The 25,205-nt window shown below is 31.5% G+C and overlaps 1 protein-coding gene and 1 non-coding gene across 2 annotated transcripts; both read right to left on the bottom strand.

Moving 5' to 3' along the window:
• Window positions 1–1,207: 1,207 nt before the first annotated feature.
• LOC128164393 (uncharacterized) lies at window positions 1,208–8,235 on the bottom strand. Its single transcript, XM_052828186.1, has 5 exons — window positions 8,018–8,235; window positions 5,555–6,006; window positions 3,494–4,427; window positions 3,212–3,389; window positions 1,208–2,326 (listed from the first exon to the last, which is right to left on the bottom strand). Exons 2-5 carry the CDS (start codon window positions 6,003–6,005, stop codon window positions 2,030–2,032), a joined length of 1,860 nt encoding a protein of 619 aa, XP_052684146.1. The 5' UTR covers window position 6,006; window positions 8,018–8,235; the 3' UTR covers window positions 1,208–2,029.
• Window positions 8,236–10,834: 2,599 nt separating this feature from the next.
• Window positions 10,835–10,906, bottom strand: Trnah-gug (transfer RNA histidin (anticodon GUG)). Its single transcript has one exon. It is a non-coding gene; the product is annotated as a tRNA-His (tRNA).
• Between the last annotated feature and the right edge of the window lie 14,299 nt (window positions 10,907–25,205).

Raw genomic sequence — 25,205 nt, 5'->3', positions numbered from 1 at the left:
ATTTATGTATTGTCATTCATGTATGAATTACAAACAGTTTCCGTAAAAAATAGAGGGAAATATACATGTACTTTATATATGGTTATACAGATTAAAACACGAGCTATTCGATATGATGAGTTTTTCCCATCATTAGTATTGAATAACTTAATAATTTGGGGAAGTGTCAGGAAGAACCTACTCATAGAATACAAAAAAACCCTGAACAAAGCATAGGGATTATCATAAATATTTTCATAGGCGGAAAAATTTAAGATATTTAAGAATCTTAAGAATATTTATGTCTATTCAAAATTAGAAATGTGAGCTTGGAGTGAAAGCTTAGAAGTTATCACTAGGTGTTTTCCGACATTTAAAAAAAATTTAATTTCATTTGGTTGTTCTGAGTAATTGTTTTTCTACTCATCAGTTGTAAAACTTCAATTTCTTAATTTTTTCTAAGCTATCACGGATTTAGTTTTCTTATTTATTTTTTTAAACTATTTGACCGTAGTAACTCTATCATCAAATCTTTGTAACCATTACTATACAATAGAATAGAAAATTGTGGGAATAACCAAAATTATGAAAATTTAAAGTTCTTACTATTTAAATATAATATTAACATAATTTCACAGCTATTATGAGTAAAATGCTGTATAAACAATTTTTTTCTTATTATAGTAACCAGAGAAAATGTAATCTTTAAACATTATTGTTTAACTTATTATGGCCGCAAAATATTGACCCCCATTCTGTTTTTGAATATTTTTTAAACCCACTCTCCAATTGATATGCATGCATGTCTGACTTGATGTCTTTCTAAGTAAAATTGAACTTTCCCTACATGTATTGCATTCGTGACTAAAGGATAGTTTAAAAGCAATCTCTAGAAAAACAAATATAGACATAAAAAATAATTAGCGGAGAAATGGTTGCCTTATCGCCGTTCATGTCTTTATCGCAATTTTTAGGATTCATCTGGATATAAAATTCCTGTCTGTTAAAATTATCCAAATTTGTATAGTTTATATAATGAACCGAATTCTTTAACGAAGTTGTTTTGTATTACTTTGGATAAAATTCAACTCTCTTTGTACTTTCAATGCTTGGATTTATTATGTAATGAGATCATTTTGTTGTTAACTATAAGAATATTGCCGGCAGAATACATAACTGAGGATATTAATAGAAAGAAATAACAAAGTAAGTTTTATAAATTTTCCTTTTAGGTACAAGGTCTTTTATTTTTAATCATGAAGTTTCTCTCCTTAAAGGTAATAATACATTTTATTCGTAAAAAATAAAATGAAATTATATGGAAGAAAATCTTTCAAAATCTTCTTCTCAAAAATCAATAGGGCAGAAAAGCTGTATTTTTAGTGAAACCAACCTCACATAGTGTATATTCAAATTTGTAAAAGTCGTGATCTTCGGGAATAAGATGAGGCCACAATGGAGGGTCGAATTTTTACAAAGAAACATTTTTTAAATCATTTTCAAAAACTCTAATGTTATCACGTTCTTTGAAATTAAGACCTTAAAAGTATAATAAAATAAATAGTGCCTGTTTAGGAGAGTAACAGATGAAATTGACACCCCTTATCTCGGGGGTGTCAATTTCAACTGATACCCTCCAAAACATATACTATGTATATAATATCTTGTTAATTATGGAGTAAGGTAAATTGTATTAAGAGATGTAATATTTACCCTGTCTACTAGGAATGCTTTGTATTTTTAGTAGTAACTAAATCGTGCTATAATCTACGAAAAATTGAATATTTCAATATCTTATTTTGTTTTTTGAATGGAAGACTCACTGTTAGCCGAAATTCTGTAAGCGTGATATGAAAAATTTTCAGTAAACAGCTGCTCGTTGAAATGCTTCTAACCAGTTAAGGACATAAACTATATATAAATATATGTCGACTTAGAATTAAATAATTAATTTTATCTACACAAATATGAAAAATGTAAAACTCGTATCAACCATATTCATATGTATAATGGAAAACCATTAAAAAAACATATAATAAGTATAAATATGTCAATGAAGAATGTAAGATCTGTCATTAAGGCAGACACACGAAACAGTTCGTTGAACTTGAAGATGATTGTGTTGTCCATTCCTTACCACGTGTTTTACGTCCTCTTCTCTGTCAATCATCTCACAGAGTTTCCGGAACCGACATTTGCCAGATCTCCAGTTAGAAGGTTGTAAATACTTGCTATCTAATACATTATCCGGATCTACATCGATATTATGTAAAATACCATGGGCAAGTTCAATGCAGGTGACCTCTGGAGTCTCCCCATTTTCCACAGATCCCAATTTTTTTTCAGGCTGAAATAATGTTGGACATTTATCAATCCGGATTCATATATTTTTAATGAAAAGTCAGAAAGACTGGAATACTTTATATAAAATCCCTTCATAATTAGTCACTAAGTAACTAAGATGAGAATTACTCTCAAACAAAATTTACTGTTTTCATCAGCATATTACAAATCTTTGAGGGGTTTTATCGATTTTTATAAAGAAATCTAGTGTGTTAACGGAAATATTCAATAAAAGATTACGCGTGAAATTAAAGATCGTTACTGTATATAACATCATAATTAATGCATTTCAGGTTTGTCTAAACTAAATATGTCTTTGCATGTCTAAATTACCAATGTATACATGCAATATTTAAATCTGCCTTTTTCTATCAAGGTTATGCACCGTTTAAAAGACTTGTCTCAAAATGTAACTCAGGTACATTTTGCATATGATTTGAAAAATTGAATTTTTCATCGTTAAAGCTAAGATCTAACAAAAACTCTGAAATTTTATAATAAAAAATTCACAGTTTGCTTTGTCCTTAGATCGTTTAGAACTTAAACTCACCAGAAATTCTGATGAGGAGATTGCCATATCAGAATAACGATATAACTTTTTGAACATTTTTCCTTTTTTTACCAATTACAACCCTCGCTTACTAATTCAGAGTAAAATTTTGAATTCTTTAAATGTTTATATAGTTTTTATAGTTCTACACACCACTTACAATTCTTTTTGCTGTGACATATAATTTCTTATCATTCTTAATCTTTAAGTTTTTTACTCAGCCAGGCCTTTAGGATCTCATTTTATGAAGTTTTCTAATATTTTTTGTAGTGTTCTCTTATAGCTGTTAAGAAACAATAAAAAGAGGAATATTACATATTTGATTAAATTAAAACAAACCAAGAGTCCGACGCGTGTTTTCCGGAAACCAGGGTTTTCTTTGTGCATTTCGTGATGGAGGACCATCTCGGTTATACTTTTGATAGAACCGGCTGTAAGTAGTTCGACGCAAATTGGACATGTTGTGCGATTTGTATTTCCTATGCACAAGAACATGTCATGTACTGTTTTGGAAGATCTTAAGTGAAAAAACAACAACAAAATCTCAAATAACGAAACATAAAAGCATGATGGGTATAAAAATGGTTGATAAGAATTATGATTTAAGCAAAAACACCTTACTTTTCTATGTCGAGTCCACATTTTCTGCATCGCACAATATTGTTGCATTCCAAAGTATGCGACTTCAAATATTTTGATAGAATGTACTTATTACAATGAATGCATTTCGTGGGTTCATACGGACAGTTAATCATATGCAATTCTACCTTCAAAATTCTGTCCTTGTAATCACAAAACTGATACTTGCACTGCATGATCGGACACTCATGGAGTCGTTTTTTGGATTTTGGGAAATCTTCTTGACAAAGCTCGCATTTAGTGAGGCAAGAATTGAGATGACTTAGGAAATCTTTCATGATGAACTCTTGATTACAGTAAGGACATTCAGCTGTACCTAATGGACACACATGACTAGATTGGTCTTTGTACATTATTTGTTCGCCACATATCTCACAAAGCTGAGATGACCATGGACATGTTTTCAGATGTGTGTTAAGATCCTGGTATGACATTGTTGCCATACACCCAACGCTTTTGTTTGTGCACAAAACCACCCTATGTGGGCACTTTTGTAAGTGGGAAGACATTTTACTTAGTTGACGTTTGACATTGCAGTCAACATTTGGACATTTCTCAATGGCAAAATGACATTTTGTGGAATGGTCGTTCATTAAATGTCTTCGTGACGTGTACAAACAATGCTTATTGGAACACTTCACAGGAATGTACCAACATTCCTTGAGATGCTTTTCAAATTTCCTAACCTGTTTTCCACTGCAAGAAAAGGGACAGTCTCCATATTTACAGGACAAAATACAATGTTTTAACATGGTGGCCATCTTAAACATGCTGAATACCACGTTAGACTCGTCATTCTCTTCCTTGAGACGTTCTCTTTTCATCAAACTCCGAAGACGGGAAAGGATGTGTTCGCCATGTTTTTCGGCCTTCACAAAACATCTCGGGCGAATCCTTCGAAATAAATGACGTGGACCTGTGAAAAAAAGAAGGTAAATACTTTGCGAGTTTTTTGGTAAATGAAACGTTTATATTACTTTTGTATATCTCGAAGTAATCTTTAGCTTAAGCTATAGAGTCATGTTCTCTGTTTACAGGTATAACCAAAAGCTTAAATCTTTGATATGCGATGCATGGACCATTCATTTGTAAACTCCTTCAACGTGAAACTTAATCTAGAGATGGTACCTTGAAATATTGAATAATTAAGCTCAACAGTGATCATCATGTTGTGTGTGATCTAGTTTGGATACTGAAAGTTTGCATCAATTGTAAAACATGGTGTATTTGCATTGTTAATAGGGCTGGTTAGTCGTGGTTATATTTATACTATAACACGGTGCCAGATGATTATGCCAGTGCCAAGGTGGCATTTTGCACCCGCTTAAGATGCAGTTTTGTAAAAATCCATACCTACCAAATGATAGACCATTGTCTAGACAGTACATACTCTCTTTTGTTTTAGTGTGGCTCAACAGTGAGGTGAGATGTCCACCTTTGAAAATTAATATCCCATAGGAAAATAGGAGAAATAATTTTCCTTCAGGAAATATTGAAAATCCTTAAGAATTTTCTAGAAATCCTACAGGAATTATATTTACTGTAGTAGAAAAGTATTTCCTGCAGGAAATTTGATTCAGACAGGTAGTTTTTCTAATGGAAAAATAATATCGGATTTTTAAATCCTAAGCAAGTTTTGTTTAAATCCTATCGGAATTTTAAATCCGGAAGCTCTTTTATTTCGGTAGGAATAGCTATATATCCTACAGGAAAATTGTGTATCCTATGCAAAAATCCTGTAGGAAATTATTCTGAAGGGTCTATATCTTACCTGACAGGTGAGGTTCATCAATAACAATTATTAAGTCTGTATATTTAAATTTTTTGATACATGCAGCTTATGCGGATGCAAAAATGCCACTTTGGCACTGGCATAATTATCCGATACAGTGTTCAATATTAATAATATAAAAATAGTTAGATTGAACATATTCAACTGGTCGTAGCTGGAAAATGATGATAATAAAACTAACAGAATATTACAAATTTACCATAACAATTTTTATTCGTTAAACCAAAAACATGTTAAAAGAAATTACAAACCTTTCAAGGCACTTAAAACACTTCTTCCTAGCTGGATCAGACTCTCCACAAAACTCAAGTTGTAAGTCTGAATCTTTTCTACATATTTCTGGTAATGAATGCAATTCAAATTCTTCAAAAATCGAGGAATTTTATAATTGTCTAATACAATCAGAATGACACGGTATTTTCCCTTGGTGATGATATATCTAGAAAGTAAACTGTCTACCAGATATTGACAAAGTTTATCCCGAATAAAGTTTTTGCTGATAAACAAAAACGAAGCTTTAGATTTCGCCACGCCGATTTCTATACTTCTGAGTAATGTTTGTCCCGGTAAAATATCCTCCTCTGGGTCAAAGGTACGAATGCCTAGTAATTCGCTCATAAATTTCACAATGTTGTGAACTTTGACACGATCTCGCAAACTGTAGGCGAGAAACGCTTCTCCTGAGTTAACAGTTCGATCCATTCTACAAAGCAAGATACTTTGATTAGATGTTTAATTGAGAAATTGTGATAAATTTTTTACAACTCCAATATATCAAAATTATATGCTCTATTTTTATGCCTTAATACCAGTAAATTGGATGAGAGCTGTCAGTAATTTTAATTACATGTATTATCAACATTGTATCAAACTTAATTAATCTTGTTTTACTAATAAACTATACTCTAAATTGTGTCGAAAATCAATAAAGTACACAATTATTCATATTTTTATTTATTGAAAAAGACTTAATTAAACACTCAGAAGGAAATAAAACTTAAAATTTGTTTATGCTTGAACTCTAAGCCATTATTCAAAGAAGAGCAAGTATATATATACAGAAAAAGTACATGGAAATAGATAAAGCATAAGAATTAAAGCCTAATAGGTTAAGTCTACCTAGTATATTATAAAAGGATAGGTCCGTTTGCCACATTACTCACATTGGACATGCCTTTTTTCATCGTGTATTGCATTGTGAAATACATTTCAATGATAATAAAGGTATTTACATACACATTTATTTTTAAACGGTTTATTAACAAATAATATTAAAATTCATGACACATTAAACTGAAATTGATTTTGAAAAAGTAATAAAACAATCTCTCTCTCTCTCTCTCTCTCTCTCTCTCTCTCGATCGATCGATCGACCGTTTGTATGACTCACATTAAAAATTACGTATACTTATTTCAGTGGATTGCCTATGTACGCATTATCTGACCTCCATCTTTTTAAGCCTGATTTATTTTAAACCTTGAATACGTGTATTTCCAACCCGAACTACACATTTCACTGATACTATTCACATGTTTACGAGAAGGGTGTCTTATTTTCAAGTTTTATGAGAAATGGAGGTCCCCTCCTATTTAATAATGCCCCATTCATTAGACCCAAAGAGTTGTTGCCATGACTAAAACTAAAATTATATATACTAGTAAATTGTAATAAATTGCTTCTATATAACACATCAAGTTTTCATTTAAAAGATAACATTTTATTTTTTGTGCTTCACATGAGTATTAAGGTAAATATTCTTGCAGAAAAATACATAACCCGCGTTTGCGGGTTATGTAGTTTTTTTTCTCTGAGATACATTCTTTTTCAAGCGAAAGAAGCACAAAAGAAAGCAAATTATTGTTTATATTTACAGGTTTAATTTAAATGAAAATATGTAAGTTATCGTTATTCGATTTAAACATTACAGAGAAGGAAATATTTTATATATGTTAAGATTTCCATGGTTTCAACTGTCAACCTGGAAGTCTGAGGTCATGCGAGTCCGTGAATTACGTGCTTTAAATTAGTTTTAATTTCGATCGATCAAGAGATAATCCACGGAAAGTAAGCCATCGATGACGATTTAAAAATAAGTAATCATAGCTACTTGAATTAAAGTAGACATTTAGAAGGCAAAAAATACATCTAAAGCAGTTTTTTAAAGTTAAATTTTGATTCTTCCCATCAAAGGCACAGACAGATACATGGACGACAGACAATGCCATCAAATTAGCTCAATTGTTTAGCTCAGCAAAAATATACAGTGTTTATAATATCACCATAGTGATGAGGAGACTTGTAATATTTCAATTTGTGTAAAAGTATGTTTGACAGCACAGTTGACTGACATCGAACTTCAAAGAAGTGGTATAAATTAAAATGTTACATTGAACATGTACGAATTGCATGCCTTTTATCATCATACTTCTACCCACGTCATACGAATAATTGAATAATGGAAAAAAATGTAAATTTAAATAGTATGATGCTTCTCTTAGTGTTTAATAGGGGCTATGAAGGTAGTATTCTTTGAGGAAATAATTCAAAATCATAGGCCGCTGACGCTGACACAGTTTTGCGATTATTATCTGCATTGCTTGCTAGAATATTCAATTCTTGCCGCGTGAAACACAAAAATAAACATTGCATTGCTTCAATAAGACAAATCTAAAAACATTCATATTAAAGGGTTTAAAAGACTTAAAAGACTTACCTGGTATAGGCTTTTTTAAAAATATGAATTAACCAGGAAGAATCTATTTATAGAACACGGTCATAGTTATTCCCATATGTGGCAAAGTTAAAAAATGAAAAATGTGAAACATATCTCTTCACAAATTCAAAATCAAAAAAATGAAACAAATCCCTCTATATATGTCCACCAAGTTACGAAGCATTCTTACTCCCCAAATTATCAGCTTAAAGTGAAAGTAGAAGTGTTTAGGTGTTTCCGATATTTTCAAAAATCTATTCAAGTAGGTTGTACTGAGTAACTTTTTTTCCTAAAAATAACGTTTATTCTTATTTTTGTAAAATGCAAATTAATTATGTACTAGTATTTTAATATATGAAATAATTGGTCGTAGTTACTATTTTGAAGCATCATATATTTTAAATGTGGTTGTAGAACTAGTGTTTCATAAATTTAATGAAAGTCACAATTATAAAATATTCTAAGATAATAATGATTAACTTATAAAAGTAACCAGAGAAATTGCCATATATGTTAACGTAAAGAATTCAGGATAATAATATGTGTAGAATAAAGTGATTTATGTATCCTTTTATACACTATCATGGATAAAATTATTAATCACTATTATAATCACTATTAATGGATAAAAATAATCCAAGTGATCAACTTAAAACTTCAAAGATATACAACCCTGACGTCAAATACAAATACATAATCAACCGCAATTGTTTTTGAAGAGTCAGAATAGGTAGATTAAAAATGTATCGTCTTTGCCATCAACATATTGTTAACATTAATGATTATAATTTGATCGCTTTGATACATTTTTGATGTCAAATATTTTGTAAACAATTTGACATGTTGGAAAACATGAAATTCATGATCAGATTCAATATTTTCAATTCTAAGGCGCAATCCTATCTAAAGCCTCAGTCACAACTATCCGTACCTCTTTGGTGGTCATGCATGTGCTACGGGGTTTGCCAGTTATGGCTGATCGTAGCGTTAAAATTGTGTAGAAGTGATTGAGAGTGCAATGCAAGAGAAGAGGACGTTTGACGTTCTAGTCGTAGGTGTCCCGTACAATTTTCTTTGGAAACGGATAATATTCGAGAACACGTGCTGTTCCTCACTGTCGAACATACAAAACTTGACACAGAACCTTAAACGATTTGATCAAATATGTATTTTTTAAAAATACCCTCTCTCTTTCTCTCAAAGTAAAAAGATTAAATGCAAAAATAAGAGTTTGTTAAGAAGTATGAAAATATGTGATTTGAAAATTTTCATAAGACAAAAACGCTAACATTGCAGAAAAAATACACAACCCATACTATCCTGCGTCTTGACCACATGAAGCCTCAACGAGACATTTTACCGTTTGTATTTACATATATCTTTTGATCATTTCATAAATTATGCATAAAAAGTGAATTAAGTACGCTGAGAACAAAGATGTGTAATTTTGAAAATATGGGGATTTTTCCGAAATTTAAATATACCGCATTTTTATGGTGAAATGACATCTACCTTTAACAAACGTCAAAAAGTTAAAAATAATCATTATAGAGCATCCGAAAGCAATGACTCAGATTCAGCATCCAAGCAATTCGTCCATGTTTGCTGAATATACTGTTGAGACAGTTTAAATAATTAAAATTGCTTATCTTAGGACAACTGCTTTGAAAAGACTAATCTCCTCGAAAACCTAAACATCCTACAACATCTAAAAGGTATGGCCCAGATGCAGCATTCACGCCGTTTAAATCTCTTCTAACTCGTAAAGTCTTAGTAAAAGATTAAAGCTGCTTGGTCCGATTTTTTGTAATTACACAGAACCTTAAACGATTTGATCAAATATGTATTTTAAAAAATACCCTCTTTCTTTCTCTCAAAGTAAAAAGATTAGCAAAAACAAGAGTTTGTTCAGAAGTATGAAAATTGTGATTTGAAAATTTTCATATGACAAAAACGCTAACATTGCAGAAAAAATACACAACCCATACTATCTTACGTCTTGACCACATGAAGCCTCAACGAAACATTTTACCGTTTATATTAACATATATCTTTTGATCATTTCATAAATTATGCATAAAAAGTGATTTAAGTACGTCAATAATATTATTATTGTCGATTAAAATGCTGTGAGAACAAAGGTGTGTAATTTTGAAAATATGGGGATTTTTCCGAAATTTAAATATACCGCATTTTTATGGTGAAATGACATCTACCTTTAACAAATGTCAAAAAGTTAAAAATAATCATTATAGAGCATCCGAAAGCGAATGATTGGGGTTATTCAACCCGCATGCTATGCATCAATTGTAAAGAAAGCAGACTTTGGAAATATTAGCGAACAAAACGTTCACATGTTTGTTTGTGATTTGTCTGATCATTTCGACCTTTTTTAAAGCGATGTCAAAGTCGCAATACAACCATACTCGTCTCGTCGTCAGAGTTGAATTTTAACATGAGGCAAAATAACGCGGTACCTATTAATGTCGTTTGTTTTGTTAGCAAATTTTGTACGTATTTTTCTTAATTGAAATTTGACATAATTGACGGGTAAAACTACTGCAATGTCTATTATAATACATATACTAAGCATAGCCATCGTTTAAAAGCGTGCATAAAATTTGATATAAAATCGGACCAAGCAGCTTTAAGCAAAGTTAAATTATAAATAACTTTGGAAAAGCAATAAGCTTTATCTGGATGGTGATAAGTATGCTTACTAAAGGGTTTGTTATAAAGTCTCGGTGTTCGCAAAATGCAAAGAGAGTGCGTGTAAAAAAAAAACTTGCCCTGCCGTAACAGCGACTGCACAGCCACTGCCGTGACCAGGATTCGAACCTGGGTTGTCGCGGCCACAACGCGAAGTACTAACCACTATACGATCACGGCTATATGGACAGATATGAAAAAGCTGCCTAGACTAAAATTCAAATGTATCAAAATATGCCTAAATATTGATAATATTCGAGAACACCTGTTGTTCTTCATTGTCATACATGTACATTTAAAACGTGACAGAACATTAAACGAGTAAACGTTGATCAAATATGTATTTACAAAATAGCTCTTTCATTTATTTTATAATCATCTTATTGTATGGTATGATACAAATAATATCATATTATATTGTATTATGCCAAAGGTACATGTTGGATAGAAATCTTTTACCATCACAAATCATAACAGATTCTTTTTATCACATGTTTATCACGTCTCTTGTTAAACCATAAAATTTACTGTAAAAGGGATAACACATTTACTACAAAAGCTGCATGAAGATTAACAAACATTTCATTTTTGAACCTCTGTTTAATATTAATCCATTAAAAAACAAAACAGTATTAAACGTCACATTTACAACTCTAAACTCTTCAACTGAATTATTTTCAAATTTATTTGTTATTCTACGACAATCATCCGCCTTAACCTACGTTACAAATACAAGTAAAAGATCATTTTCAAATATAAGAAACCATGGTTAACTCGCTCGTGAATGTAAAAATGATCGACATAATCTTACAAAAGCGAGAAGGTTCGATTAAACATGTGGTGTAGATATTCTTAAAAATTGACTTGTATGAAACAGAAATATTGTATAAAAAGAGGTTGAAAAATGAAAATGTAATGTAGAAGAGTAGAAGTGAAAAACATTTGCTGAGGAACAAACAATCTTACAGAATACTGGATTTTTTTAAATACAGACACAGATAAGAAAAGATGAAATACAAATTCATATGACCTTTTTACATTTTATAAGGAATGTTGTACACTAACAAGAAATGTAATGAACCAGACGAGTCAGATAACAGTGTATTTTTACTTGATGAACTCAATATTTTTTCTGATATTCATCTTTACACTAATATTAATCAAGCAATTACACGTAAAAAATACTTAACGGTATCGATATGTTGAAAAATAACAAAGCTTGTGGCGATGCTCGAATTTTTGATAAATGTATCAAAAGTACCCAGGATTTTATGTTGAATTTTTATACTGGATTTATTTTAACAAAATATGATACCCACGCACTGAGTTAGTGGTAACATAATATACGTGTAATAACACAAAGAGGACAGTACGAACCCAAAAGTATAGACCAATTACACTCCTGATGTATGCTGATGTTGTTCAACTCATTTCAGAGAAACAAGCAGATTTTCGTAGAGGTCATAGTATTACAGATCATATTTTTTCATTGTATTCTCTTATAGAGCTCTTCAAATTGCAGAAAATGAAATTATATTGTGCTTTCATAGATTTTGAGAAAGCATTTGACTCCATTTGGCATATCGTAACAAGGTATTATTGAACAGTATTTGTAGAAAATGTTCGAAAATATCCCAGATATGAATAAAGGTATTAAGCCAAAAGTTTGGGACAAAAGAGCTTGTCTAAATTTTCGAATGTACAGTAAGACATTATTTTAATATTTTAAAGACCTTGACGAATACGTATACGCAAACAGCGTCAGAGGTTTTTCACGTCTGTTTGAGAAAATTTAAAAAGATCTTTATTTAAACCAATTTGTTTTATTGTATGCTGAAGATACAATCTTATTGTTAGAAAATACTAAAGATTTTCAACACTTGCTCGATGTTTTTTTTTCTTCTAGCAATTGTAAAAACTGAAATCTTAAGGGTAATAGTAAAAGAAACTTGTAAAAAAAAGTTGTAATAATTGGAAAAGGTAAAAACAATAGCTGTTTTTACTTTTGAGAGGTGACAAGGTTAACTGAGGATAGTTAACAACGTTTAATACCTATAGATGTTACATTTTAATTCGTAAGTTCAATTCTTTTAATCTATATATTAAAGAGGCTTCAAAAGCAATGAATAGTATTATTGTAGAGTGCAAACATCAGAATTAAGCAATTGACGTCTACTGTTAAATAGACATGTTCGATAAAGTTATCGAACCAATACTGTTATATGAAGGTTGGGGTTTTCATAACTCTTATCTTTATCAAAAATTACCTTTAAAATTTTATAACATATATTTAACTTTAGAGGGAGCTTAACACCAAACTTTATGGTATTTTGGGAACTGGGAAGATGCCCCTTTTTGACTAATGTCAAAGTCAGAATGATTTCCTTCTGGGTTTAATTATTTATTTGCCAGAACTAAAAATTGTCAGCAAAACTTTTTACTGTACTGAAAAATTTTAATAACCCTTGGTTAAGCTATTAAGAAAATTTGAGACCAATGTGACCTGACATATATATGGTATGAAAGCTCAGCAAATATACCCTGGTTCAAATCTAAGGTATACAATGTTTTATTAGACCAATTTAAGCAAGCATGGTATATCGAGGTACAACATTCTCCACAACGTTTAAATAATATGCTTTTTAAAAAATGACTGGATTTTGGAATTTTTTTTATTGATTTTGCTAACAAAACTATGTAAGAATTTTTTTTATTTTTAGAACGGGTAATGCTATATTACCTATTGAGACAGGTAGATGGTTTAATATATATATATATATATATATATATATATATATATATATATATATATATATATATATATATATATATATATATATATATATATATGTTGCCAAAATATTTTATAACAAATCCAAAGTTGTAAAAATTGAAGCACTGTTCAATGTCATAAACAAAAATCTAACTCATCAATGTTTGTTAACAATTAGATATTATATTTGAGAGAGTTAAGACAAGAATTAAAGAGTTAGCTCTCTTGGTTAACTCTAAACAAATATTTGTTATCCCTTCGTCATGCCTGTACCAATGATTTTCCATCTATTATATTGTAGTATCTACAGTAAATTGTATACTGTACATAAGTATTTACTCTATACTGTAACTTCAGTTATGAAAATTTTTTGCCACGTTCATTGCTAACAAAGTAATATCTGTAATATCTATCTATTCAGACTTAAAGGGGGATGTGCGGTTATCTTGTACATTTGAGGATAAAATTGTAAACATTTCTTGAGCTGGCTTGTTTCTGTCCAAAACACACCAAAACTTTTGACAAAAGATAAAGAAGCAATAAATATGAAAATCTACATGTTGTTTTGTATCGAATTATACCGAACAATGACGGTTTTAATCACGTAGAACAGCGCAGCTACAGACTTAAAATTCAAGAAAAATCTGAAAAAAATATGAAAGGAGGTCATTGGTATCCACTCTACAACTATGTTGAGAAAAAGGCCTAAGCTTGCTTATTTGTCCCCTACCGGTTTTCACCGGAGGGGACTATAGCTTTCCTCTGCGTCCGTCAGTCCGTCTGTCCGTCCGTCCGTCCGTCCGCCTGTCCGTCCGTCTGTCTGTCCCAATTCAGTTTTCCACACTTTTTTTCTTTATGCGTTTGAGGAATAATATGAAATTTGCTGAACAGCTTCAAAATGTCAAACTGCAGATCAAGTTTACACTTTTGTAGCGTCTGGTTGACATATTTTCGAGAAAATTAATTTGTTATATTCCAATTTTTTAATGTTCGGGTTCGATATTCTGCATAACAGTGCATTGTTTTCACAATTTCCACAAACCGGTAGGGGACGTGTTTTGCTTATGCAATACTCTCAGAATGCTTGTTTAAGTTGCAACTTTGCCTCAATAAAGGGTACTCTATTTTTAAAATGGGCCTCAGAAATTACAATTTTGTCAATGTCTATGAACGTATCGAATGAAAATACGTATGTTTATTCCTTGAAAAATCTATATATAGTATTTGTTAAAGACAAATACTTTTTTGACCCCTACTCCACTTAAAAAAATTACTTTTAGAAACTCCACTTAAAAAAATTACTTTTAGAACTGAAAAAAACTCCAATAAACAGACTTAAGACTGGTATGGAGATGTATGTCACATTTGACACACATTGTTTTGAATTGAAATTTATTTTTTCCAAATTATAACGCCAATGTGTTTCCATAGATACAGGAGATAGAACTAAATATAAACTTGATTTGTCTTGTTCTTAAAAAAGATCCCGATTGATAAAAAATAGTGTACCCTATTTTGATGCAAAGTTACAACATGAATGCTCAAACTTTTACTCAATAAATGACTGCAGAACAGACACCAATGAACCCCTTCATATTTTCGCAGATCTTTAAATCTTCAAAATTAGTATGCAGCTTCGAAACTTTACAGCTGCTGAAAGTGATTATAAAAAGCATTGTTCTGTTCTTGTATGCATAATTTGCAAACAAAACAACGAGTAGAACCTCATATTTGTTGCTTTTTTATCTTTTGGAAATAGTTTTGCATAAAAACAAGCCAGTCTAAGCAATGTTTTACATCCTTATCTTCCAATGTACAAGATGGCCGCGCATACCAGTTAAGTTTTTTAATTCTTCTCTTTGCTCTCTCTGTAGCAATCATAATGAAAAACTTCGTTGAATATTATTATAATATATAATTATGGAAATAATGGATATGTGATTTCGCCTTAATTATACTAGTAGCACTTTTGCAAACATCAGACATTTTCAATATTATACAAAATTTAGTTAAGATATATTGAAAGAAACGCAAATTACATAATTCCTATGCTGTAAGAGTGTAAATCATCTTACACGAAATAGGCAGGTTTTGATAAGGATATATAGGAAATTGTTAATATGCTATTTGAAATGGTATATTTGGCTATTTAAACCACTTTAAACCAAATAAATCCGATTAAAATTATGTTCTTCAAGTATTGTAGTACACGTTTATATTGAATTAATTTTAGCTTAACGTGATCTTTGTATTAAAAATTAGAGAAATATTTCAATTAGTGACTTTTCTAATACAATTATATATATACAGCCATATATATTTAAAAGACTTTGAATATAATAACTGTTAAATGAGTGGCCTAGTAGTAACACGGAGGTCTTTTTTGATTTTGTGGTCCCTGGATCGATTCCACCAGGTAGTAACTATTTTTTCACTAAATTGAAGCATGATAAGAATAGTTTAAATTTTACATGTATCTAATCGGTTGGGTTTTTTTCTTCAAATTATCTTGTTTTCAGCCTGAGTATGAGCACACACAATATAAACAGATCTCTTCAATAACACTATATACATTTATTCTATATACAACTATACACTTAGATTCGTTGCATTTTGCTGGAGGTTATACCAACTGACATTATACACAGAGTTATATATGTTCTTTTCTCGATGCAGGTTTTCTGAGTTTATGACAAACAATTGTTACAGATACCATTACAAAAGCAGTATCCATGTTTCGAAAATCATATAGCGACAAGTACCTGAAGCTGTATTTCAATTGAAGCTATATCTAGTAATGGGTACTTTCCGTCCAGACACAGGTGAAGGCGAAATAATAGGAAAAGGCGCTACACCTCTTTCGGATAAAAGGAAATACTGTAATTACAGAGCAATAGTTTATTAAAAAGCTCCTAAGTTTGAAAGTGAAAAGTTTACAGCCTACTATACAGAGGATGAAATATAAAGGACTATGTGCGGTTTTATGCATTTTTTGCCCCCAAAATCAAAGTTTTAGAAAGAGCTTTAAAAATTAAGTGAAAAATATTTAAGGATGACATTTACTCAGAATGATAAAAAATTCCACTGATGATAATGAAACTCCATCTATTGTATGTTATAGACCTTTGATTGTAGTGTTATTTTTCACTTTCAAAAAAGTAGGTCAATGACCTACTTTTTGAGTAAATGGCCATTGAATATTTTTTGAAAAATCAAGAAAAATCCCATAAAATTTTATACTACAATTGAAATTTTCTTAATTGTAAATATATTTCAAATAATAAAGCACTTTAAAAAGTATAATACATTTTATGAATGGCAGTGGCACTAAATACATGTAGGTACAAAACATTAAGATTTCAGCTACAATTTGAAAAAATATTCCAGTCCGAATTTCCTCTATCAGTTTTCAAATTCCTACCCATTTTTGATCTAAGTTTACAAAAAATTGAATGATGATAATAAAAAAACACTGATAGCATTGAACTACTTATATTGACCTTATTCTGTTGGCATAAAATTTATATGAGGTCAATGATCAAAATTTTGAGATATGGTGTCTTTTATCGTTTTTAAGCATTTTTTAATATTTTCGCAATTCGTGCCATACAATTATTTTAATGAATAAGTGAGGTAAAACCAGCAGAAAATATGAAAATTTATATAGACTAAAATATAAAATCTTAACTTTCAATATTAGAGTAGTGCCAAAAATGTTTTAGAGGAAAACAAAATCTGAAAAATTTAGTCCGAATTTCCTCTGTTTGACTAAAAGTCTATTTTTGTTTGAGCCTAATTACGTAGTAAAGTAAAAATATCAAATGTTTTGTCAATAATAATTCATTTTATTAATACTTTTTTTGTTTAGAACAAATTTTCCCATTACAGTGAACTTTATTACAATCCGAATTTGAGAACCCAAACCCTGAGTAAACAACACCCTTAAAACCATATTGGAAATAAAGGTGTAAAAGGTTATCACCACAGTGACGTCATAATGTAGAAATGACGTCATGAAGATTGCATTATTTTGATAAATTGATGTTTTGTAGCAAAATATGGGTGTTTTCCGATGGTTTTTCGACTCGGAAACATCGAGCGCAGGCTTGCTCAAGTACAATTTTTTAGTATAATGTGTATATCTATCTGACGAAAAATATATGTTAAAATCGCACTTGAGCAGACCTGCGCTCTATACTTCCGAATGCAAAATATAGAGCAAAAATGAGAATATTATAGCATTGAATCATGATTTTTTGAAGTATACACTCTCATAACTGCAGCGGTGTGTGCATACAAATTGAGTAACGCGCGTTAGCGCGTTATGAAAATTTGTATGCACACACCGCTGCAGTTATGAGAGTGTATACTTCAAAAAATCATGATTTAATGCTTATATTTACATTTTTTTTAACTTCTTGCCTTGTCTGCAAATGTGATTCATACCTTAAAATTCCTATCTTATCCTAAGGGTAAGTTAATATTAATGGAAGAGCCACAGTAACAGCCATAAGCGTGAACTTTGATTTTAGCTTGTGACGTTGCAGATTACAGCGTTCAACGTTTGTGACGTCATAATAAAACTCGTCAATTTGACCTTTGACTACTTGTTGCATTTAGAGGCATTTAAACATCACGGAATTTAATGGAAAAACACAGTAGAATGTAAATATTTTCATTTGTTTCCAAATATGCGGGAATAAGGTCATTTAGGTGACGTCATAGATAAACAGCAAATGAGCAATGATGACTAAAATCAAGATTAAAGTTATAGGCATCCTCTATACAATGATTTGTGAAGATTTTATTTTCATACGATACTATTTAAAAATTGGTTAAAATCGGGGGCAGATATTTGACCAAACCGCACATAGTCCTTTACATGTATGACAAACTAAGAATGATCCTATCTTATCTACAGGTTTTTACATTTTCTCTCTAAAGTATATTGATGTTTTGGATTTTGACACCATCCTTTTTGATTCTTTTTGATTGCTAGGAGTTTCTTTTTATGAATCATCCCCTTCCTTTTCAGATTCGCTGCTCAATGCAGCTTTTGTGTTATTTTAATTCATCAGGGGTATTCTTGAGGTTATAAAAGAAAAGAAAATACCATTAACGGTGTAAATATCACATAGTACACGCATAAGTTGGTATACAAAAGTTACAGAACCAACACAAACTTTGCTAGTTGACAAATCCTATGGGTACAAACATCGGTATTTCACATTGCTAGGAGAGGAAGGATTTTCTGTTTAAGATATGATATAGATCGATATCTTACTTTTCTCTGTCAGACATATTGCGTAATCCGTGGTATATCTAAAGCGAGCCCATTTGCAGTAGTTTTTTTTTTTTTACAGACAACGCTCTATGTAAGAATTGATCAATACTCTGTTGCGGGTTTTATTATTTCGTTCGAATGAAATATCATTTTATTGAATTTTATATTGGAATTTACTCTGTAACGTGATAAGAGCTATTTTTTTCATAATTGTGTAAATGAAACATCACATGATACCATATAATTATTAGATTAGTAAATAATTGTTTCTACTTTTATTTTATTATTTTATTTAATAATTCATTCAGACCCTAACACATCAATGGTAAACTCAATTAAAATAAAACTACACTTAACAAAATTTATTATATAGATTGCTTGTAAACATGTATAATTTAATGAACTGATCCACCAAACAACATTAAATTTCTGATATATAATGTCGTTTAGTCCTCTTTATATAAATATACAAATATGAATAAGAAGAAATCTTGAAATTCGTGATTATGTGTTATGTACTTTGTAAAGGCAAAATGTAAAGAAGGGGAGTTGTGGTCTTGCTCTCAAATTGTATGTCATGACCATTTACCCTCGGGGCGGGGGTACCACCCACATCATTCTAAGTCCCCTGGGAGCATTAAAAGCATAGCTTACAGCGCTAATGCATTTACACCCGCACATTCTTATTGCCTTATGTATCACTCGCCGGGTACCGATTTTACCTTCAGGCTAAAGAGAGTGAACTAGTAGAATGAAGAACATGACTGTAATTTTCCCAACACCATACTGCAATAGGACCATCAAAAGTTTACCGAAAATGTTGTGTGTTTGTTATTTTTTTCATATTCGCACATTCTGTTTGACAAAGTACACAGTGTCTTATACACACAAATTCTAAAGTCTATTTGATGTTGCCCCTTTCATGAATTGAAGCAAAGGGTTCAATAAGGATTCTGTCGATAGAATTCCCTTTTAATTCTCCCATGATCCATTTACCTGTTTTATGAGACAATCACACTATGAATAATTAATAGGAGAGTTGTCGTCGTACATATTGCATGCCACACTGATTGTCTGTGCAGACTCTAAAGAGGGTTGGATGGTAGTGTGGCCATTTTTTATGCTATATTTACCTCCTTCAGATGAAGAGCTCTGTTCAAATATACAGAAACATGATCAAATTTTAAAGTTAAAATGTTAGGATATTTTCTTTACTAAACACTAGTTTATGGCCCAAAATATCATATTCAAAAGAAAAGTTTTAGGAGATCTGATCCAAGCAATTTGTTGTCCTCTAGTCTCCTTAAGGTAGGTCAACAAATTACCCATCAGATCTGCTATAAACTTTTAAATATGATATTTTTTTTATCATAGACTGGATATAAAAAAAATAAAATACCTCCTATTTTGGCTTTAAAATTTGGACAGTTTCTTATACTGTGGTTTCATTAATATTCAAGGGTATCAATTTTCGTGGATACAGTAAAAATCTCAGTTTCTAGGATATGTAAATTCGTGGGTAATGACCCCATCAATACAAAATATTTATAGAAATTGCATTTCAATGAACATTTAATTTCGTGGATCAACTTAAAAAGAAATCCACGAAAATTGGTATTCAACGAATATTGATGATACCACAATATTTGAATAGAGGTCTCTTTGTCTGCAGGAGGTAAATACAACCTAAAAATGGCCGCAATCACCTAGCCCTCTTAATGTGAACACGTCAGTGTACAGTGCAATAAACTTGTATATATATCTGTACGCGTGCATGTTTATACATGTGCCATTCCTACCAATGAATCGGAATCTGTAACTTTATCTGTTATTTTGAATATTTATTGCTCACCAGATTCGACTAAGTATATTATACATCACTAATTAATTAGTCATCAATGCACTGACAATCGAAAATCGTTAATTAGTGAAAGGCACTAAACTATAGTGTAATGAAATATAGTACTATGTTCTAAGAACATGCGAGTTGCCAAATGCGGAATGCTTTGTGAATTCATAATAAAAATAAAGCAGTCTTCAGACAACAATTCAATACACAATGTAATGTAAGTACAATGTATTTACATTAGAATTATATTGTTTTCATTGCCTTATCTAAATCATTTATATTCAGTATCAGAAAAATAAATACATCTCGGATAGAAATCCAATCATCAGTTCATCTACAGTTTCCTCGGCATGTCTTCTGGATTATTATACTGACGTGTATGACCGATAGCAATCAGAATGAATGAACATGTAGGGCTATTCTAACGATGTTGTGTGTTCTGCACAACGTAACTTAATGTATCTGATTCACAAAACAAATTAAGTTCAAATTGATGATTATGCAGTGATTACGTAGGCACAGCTCAGAGTCCGATTCCAGGATCCAATGTCAGTATGGCCGACACAGACATGTCTGCATCAAATTGTGATTGATGCATACTACCTTAAGTCCGTGGTTTTGTTGGAATGGTTTTAACATTGTGGCAATATTCTATGTTCAATAACAGACCCCTAGCCACCATTGGTCCCCTGTGATTGTTGATATCCCTACCTCCAATATCATGAACTAGATATACAAATGTAGATAACAAAAACAGCGGTTGTTTGCATCTTCCATGCACAATTTTAATCAGGGATCCTATTGCACAAATCTCAGCGACCAAGTCTGAGATGCCAGCTCCTGTCAACTTTAATTTCTGCTTGCGTCCTTCGAGTTGTTCCTTATCTTTCCCAATATCTGTCTCCAAGGGATCTATCGGGATGCTCAGTGTTCTCAAAATTTCCTTTTTTTACGGTATCTGGTATATGTTTTCCCCATCAGTCTTACAGAGAAGTCGTCGATAGTTGTATCTTATTCGCTGTAATTGAAAATTGAGACATTTTGTTCTCATTAGTTAAGAGTTTGTTTGTTACCGACGTTTCTATATATTTAGAAACAGCCCGCCAGGTTTTCCGCTATTTCATATTAGCTGGAATACTGTCTTTTCGGGTGCTGGGTTTGTCTCTGGCTTGGTTTCATTCATTGATTTTGTTTGGTCTCTTTCAATTTTTAAGGTAGTGAGCGATGGAAACGTAAACTATTATATAGATTACATGATCAATTAGATAGTCACAAAAATAAACGAGCATTCTGAGAGTATTGCATAAGCAATGCACGCCCCCTACCGAGTTGTGGAAATATATACAGGATATCGAACCCGAGCATTAAAAAATTGGAATATAAAAAATTAATTTTCTCGAAAATATGTCAACCAGACGCTACAAACGTGTAAACTTGATCTGTAGTTGGTATTTTGAAGCTGTTCAGCAAATTTCATAATATTCCTCAAACGCATAAAGAAAAAAAGTGTGGAAAACTGAAGTGGGGCAGACAGACGGGCTGACGGACGCAGAGGAAAGCTATAGTCCCCTCCGGTGAAAACCGGTAGGGGATTAAAAAAAAAAAGGTATGAACACAAAAGAGATTATTTTGTGGTATCCACATTCATTTATTGCCAATAATACAAAACATGAGTAGTGCATTCTTTATAGAAAAAAATACGAAACTTATTACACACACACAAAGCATGCTCTCTCTCTCTCTCTCTCTCTCTCTCTCTCTCTCTCTCTCTCTCTCTCTCTCTCTCTCTCTCTCTCTCTCTGAGAAGCGCTTGTAAATAATTGATTCTTGGTAAAAGAGAAACAGATCAAAAGAGTTCGACTAATTTTTATGACCCTACCCTTTGAAACCTAAAGCGGGCTGTAAAACTGGTTCACTATAGTCCCTAAGAATGGGGTGGGAGGGGGTAGGCATCGGATACTAGGTTAGACACTTTATTTCCAGTCCCCTAGTCTTATCAAGAGCTTATTAATTTCTTCAATTTATTTACACATGTATCTACAACCAGAAATACAATCCATAGCGTTCAATCGTCTAGGATCAAACATAACAGCAGAATATTGTAAAATGAAAGGCACTAGAAGAGTTCTTCCATTGCCCGATCGATACAAGCAATGCACAGGAATTCCATATTCCGAAGTGTTGTTTCTGTCAGTTACTTGAAAAGTATCACTGTTTAGGGATTTGTTTTACTGCAACTAATGCCGGAATAAAATACTCCGACCGGAAAATAAATTACTACGAAAGCTGATTTAATCTGACCGTGTATTTGAACGTTTTATTTCATGGTGAGTTGTTGAGAAGTTACGGCATCATATATGGAGTTTCCAGCTCTGCAATTGATTTCAATTATTGATTTGCATATGCCATGTTAGTTACGTAATGAAAACAATCATTTTGGCCATTTAATGAACTCTTTATGCAAAATGAAGTTTTGATTATTGGAAAGTAATTTAGAAAGTAACTGTAGCAAGTTTTAACAGGAAAAAAACTGCAAGCCCTTCGTAATGTGTCTGGGAACTTCTGAAGTAACAATACCCAATGGAATGTTGATATCGATATTTACACAGTACAGATTTATATATGACACAGGAACAAGAGATTACAAGGCAGTGACACACTACAGAATCTTCGTTCGGAGATAAATCTTTAATTAAATCAAATGTTCTCCTCAAAACAAATTGATGTAAATGAACTCGAACAAACAATATATACTTTTAATAATTAAAAGATTTGAAAACTGCTTTTTAATGAATATTGTAGTTCATCTGCTGACATTGCATCGTCGGCGAGCTGAATGTCAAAATATAGAGGGTGTGTTCACAGGTTTTATATACATTCAACAGGGCGGATTACACTTGCACAACTATCGAAACATTTCAATACTCTCTATACACAAAAAGAAAATGCTGATGTTATTTTACCGAAGCAATACAAGCTTTCTACAATTTACTTGTGGTAATGAGATAAACTTAAAGCTCACTTACTTTAATTTTGCAGAATCATTACACCTTGCTTAAGTATAGTTGTAAAATAAAGAATAAAGAATATTGAAACCTCAATCTAGTCAGTCAGTTTGTTAATATTAGAAAAATAAATTAATGCTAATGAATAATAGATAAAATTGCCTTGAACTAAATGGAAGATACGTGCATTCTCACTTAATTCAAAACTTGCAAATATGGTTCAACGGTCATTTTTTATATAAATTATATGCCATCAGGTTTCAGATATGGGATTATGATAAACATCAATATTTACATTCTACTGTGTTTTTCCATTAAATTCTATGATCTTCAAATGCCTCTAAATGCAACAAGTAGTCAAAGGTCAAATTGACGAGTTTTATTATGACGTCACAAACGTTGAACGCTGTAAACTGCAACGTCACAAGCGAAAATCAAAGTTCACGCTTGTGGCTGTTACTGTGGCTCTTCCATTAATATTAACTTATCCCTAGGATAAGATAGGAATTTTAAGGTATGAATCATTTTTGCAGACAAGACAAGAAGTTAAGAAAATGTAAATATAAGCATTAAATCATGATTTTTTGAAGTATACACTCTCATAACTGCAGCGGTGTGTGCATACAAATTTTCATAACGCGCTAACGCGCGTTACTCATTTTGTATGCACACACCGCTGCAGTTATGAGAGTGTATACTTAAAAAAATCATGATTCAATGCTATATTATTGTTCGCGTGCACCATTGCGACGCTTACTTTAATACTTTTTCTACTTGAAAAGCTGAAGATATGTTGTTAAAATATACACATTGTTTATTAACACAAAAATGAGATGAGTATAACATATATGTACAACTGTATAACATATATGTACAACTGTATAACATATATGTACAACTGTATAACATATATGTACAACTGTTTAACATATATGTACAACTGTATAACATATATGTACAACTGTATAACATATATGTACAACTGTATAACATGTCATGTACAACTGTTTAACATATATGTACAACTGTATAAAATGTCATGTATAACTGTATAACATATATGTACAACTGTATAACATTTCATATACAACTGTATAACATACATGTACAATTGTATTCAATATTAATGTACAACGTATACACTAATTTTTATATCAATCAACATACATGTACATAACAAAACATGCTGAGTAAAAGTTATGACGTGTCGTAATTTTCTCCAGGTCTCTTGTAAAGAACTAATCACTAGCACTGTCTGTTGGACCAATATCAACGGTCCAATATATTCTCATCTACTGAGTCCCGGCGATCAAAAGGCTGCCCAGAACCCCTAATGTGAGGAGAAACGCAAGGTTCTCAATAAATATTTAATGCAGAAATGAGCAATAAATGTCGGGACCTAGGATCTGGAGGAATTTATGCGGGTGTTGTTGTTAGGTTACGCATTATGCTCTGAAGTTTCTAATTAATGTAAGTTGCGATATTTGGAGTTTACTTCTTTAACAATGGTTATGCTGCATGTAAATTCATTAGCTTGTTCGTGATTCCATCATGCTAAAATTGTGAAT

Source organism: Crassostrea angulata, chromosome 10 (assembly GCF_025612915.1).
Source record: "Crassostrea angulata isolate pt1a10 chromosome 10, ASM2561291v2, whole genome shotgun sequence".
Classification (NCBI taxonomy): Eukaryota; Metazoa; Mollusca; class Bivalvia; order Ostreida; family Ostreidae; genus Magallana; species Magallana angulata.
Note: the sequence above shows the minus strand (reverse complement) of the source record. Positions and strands in the feature narration are given on the sequence as shown.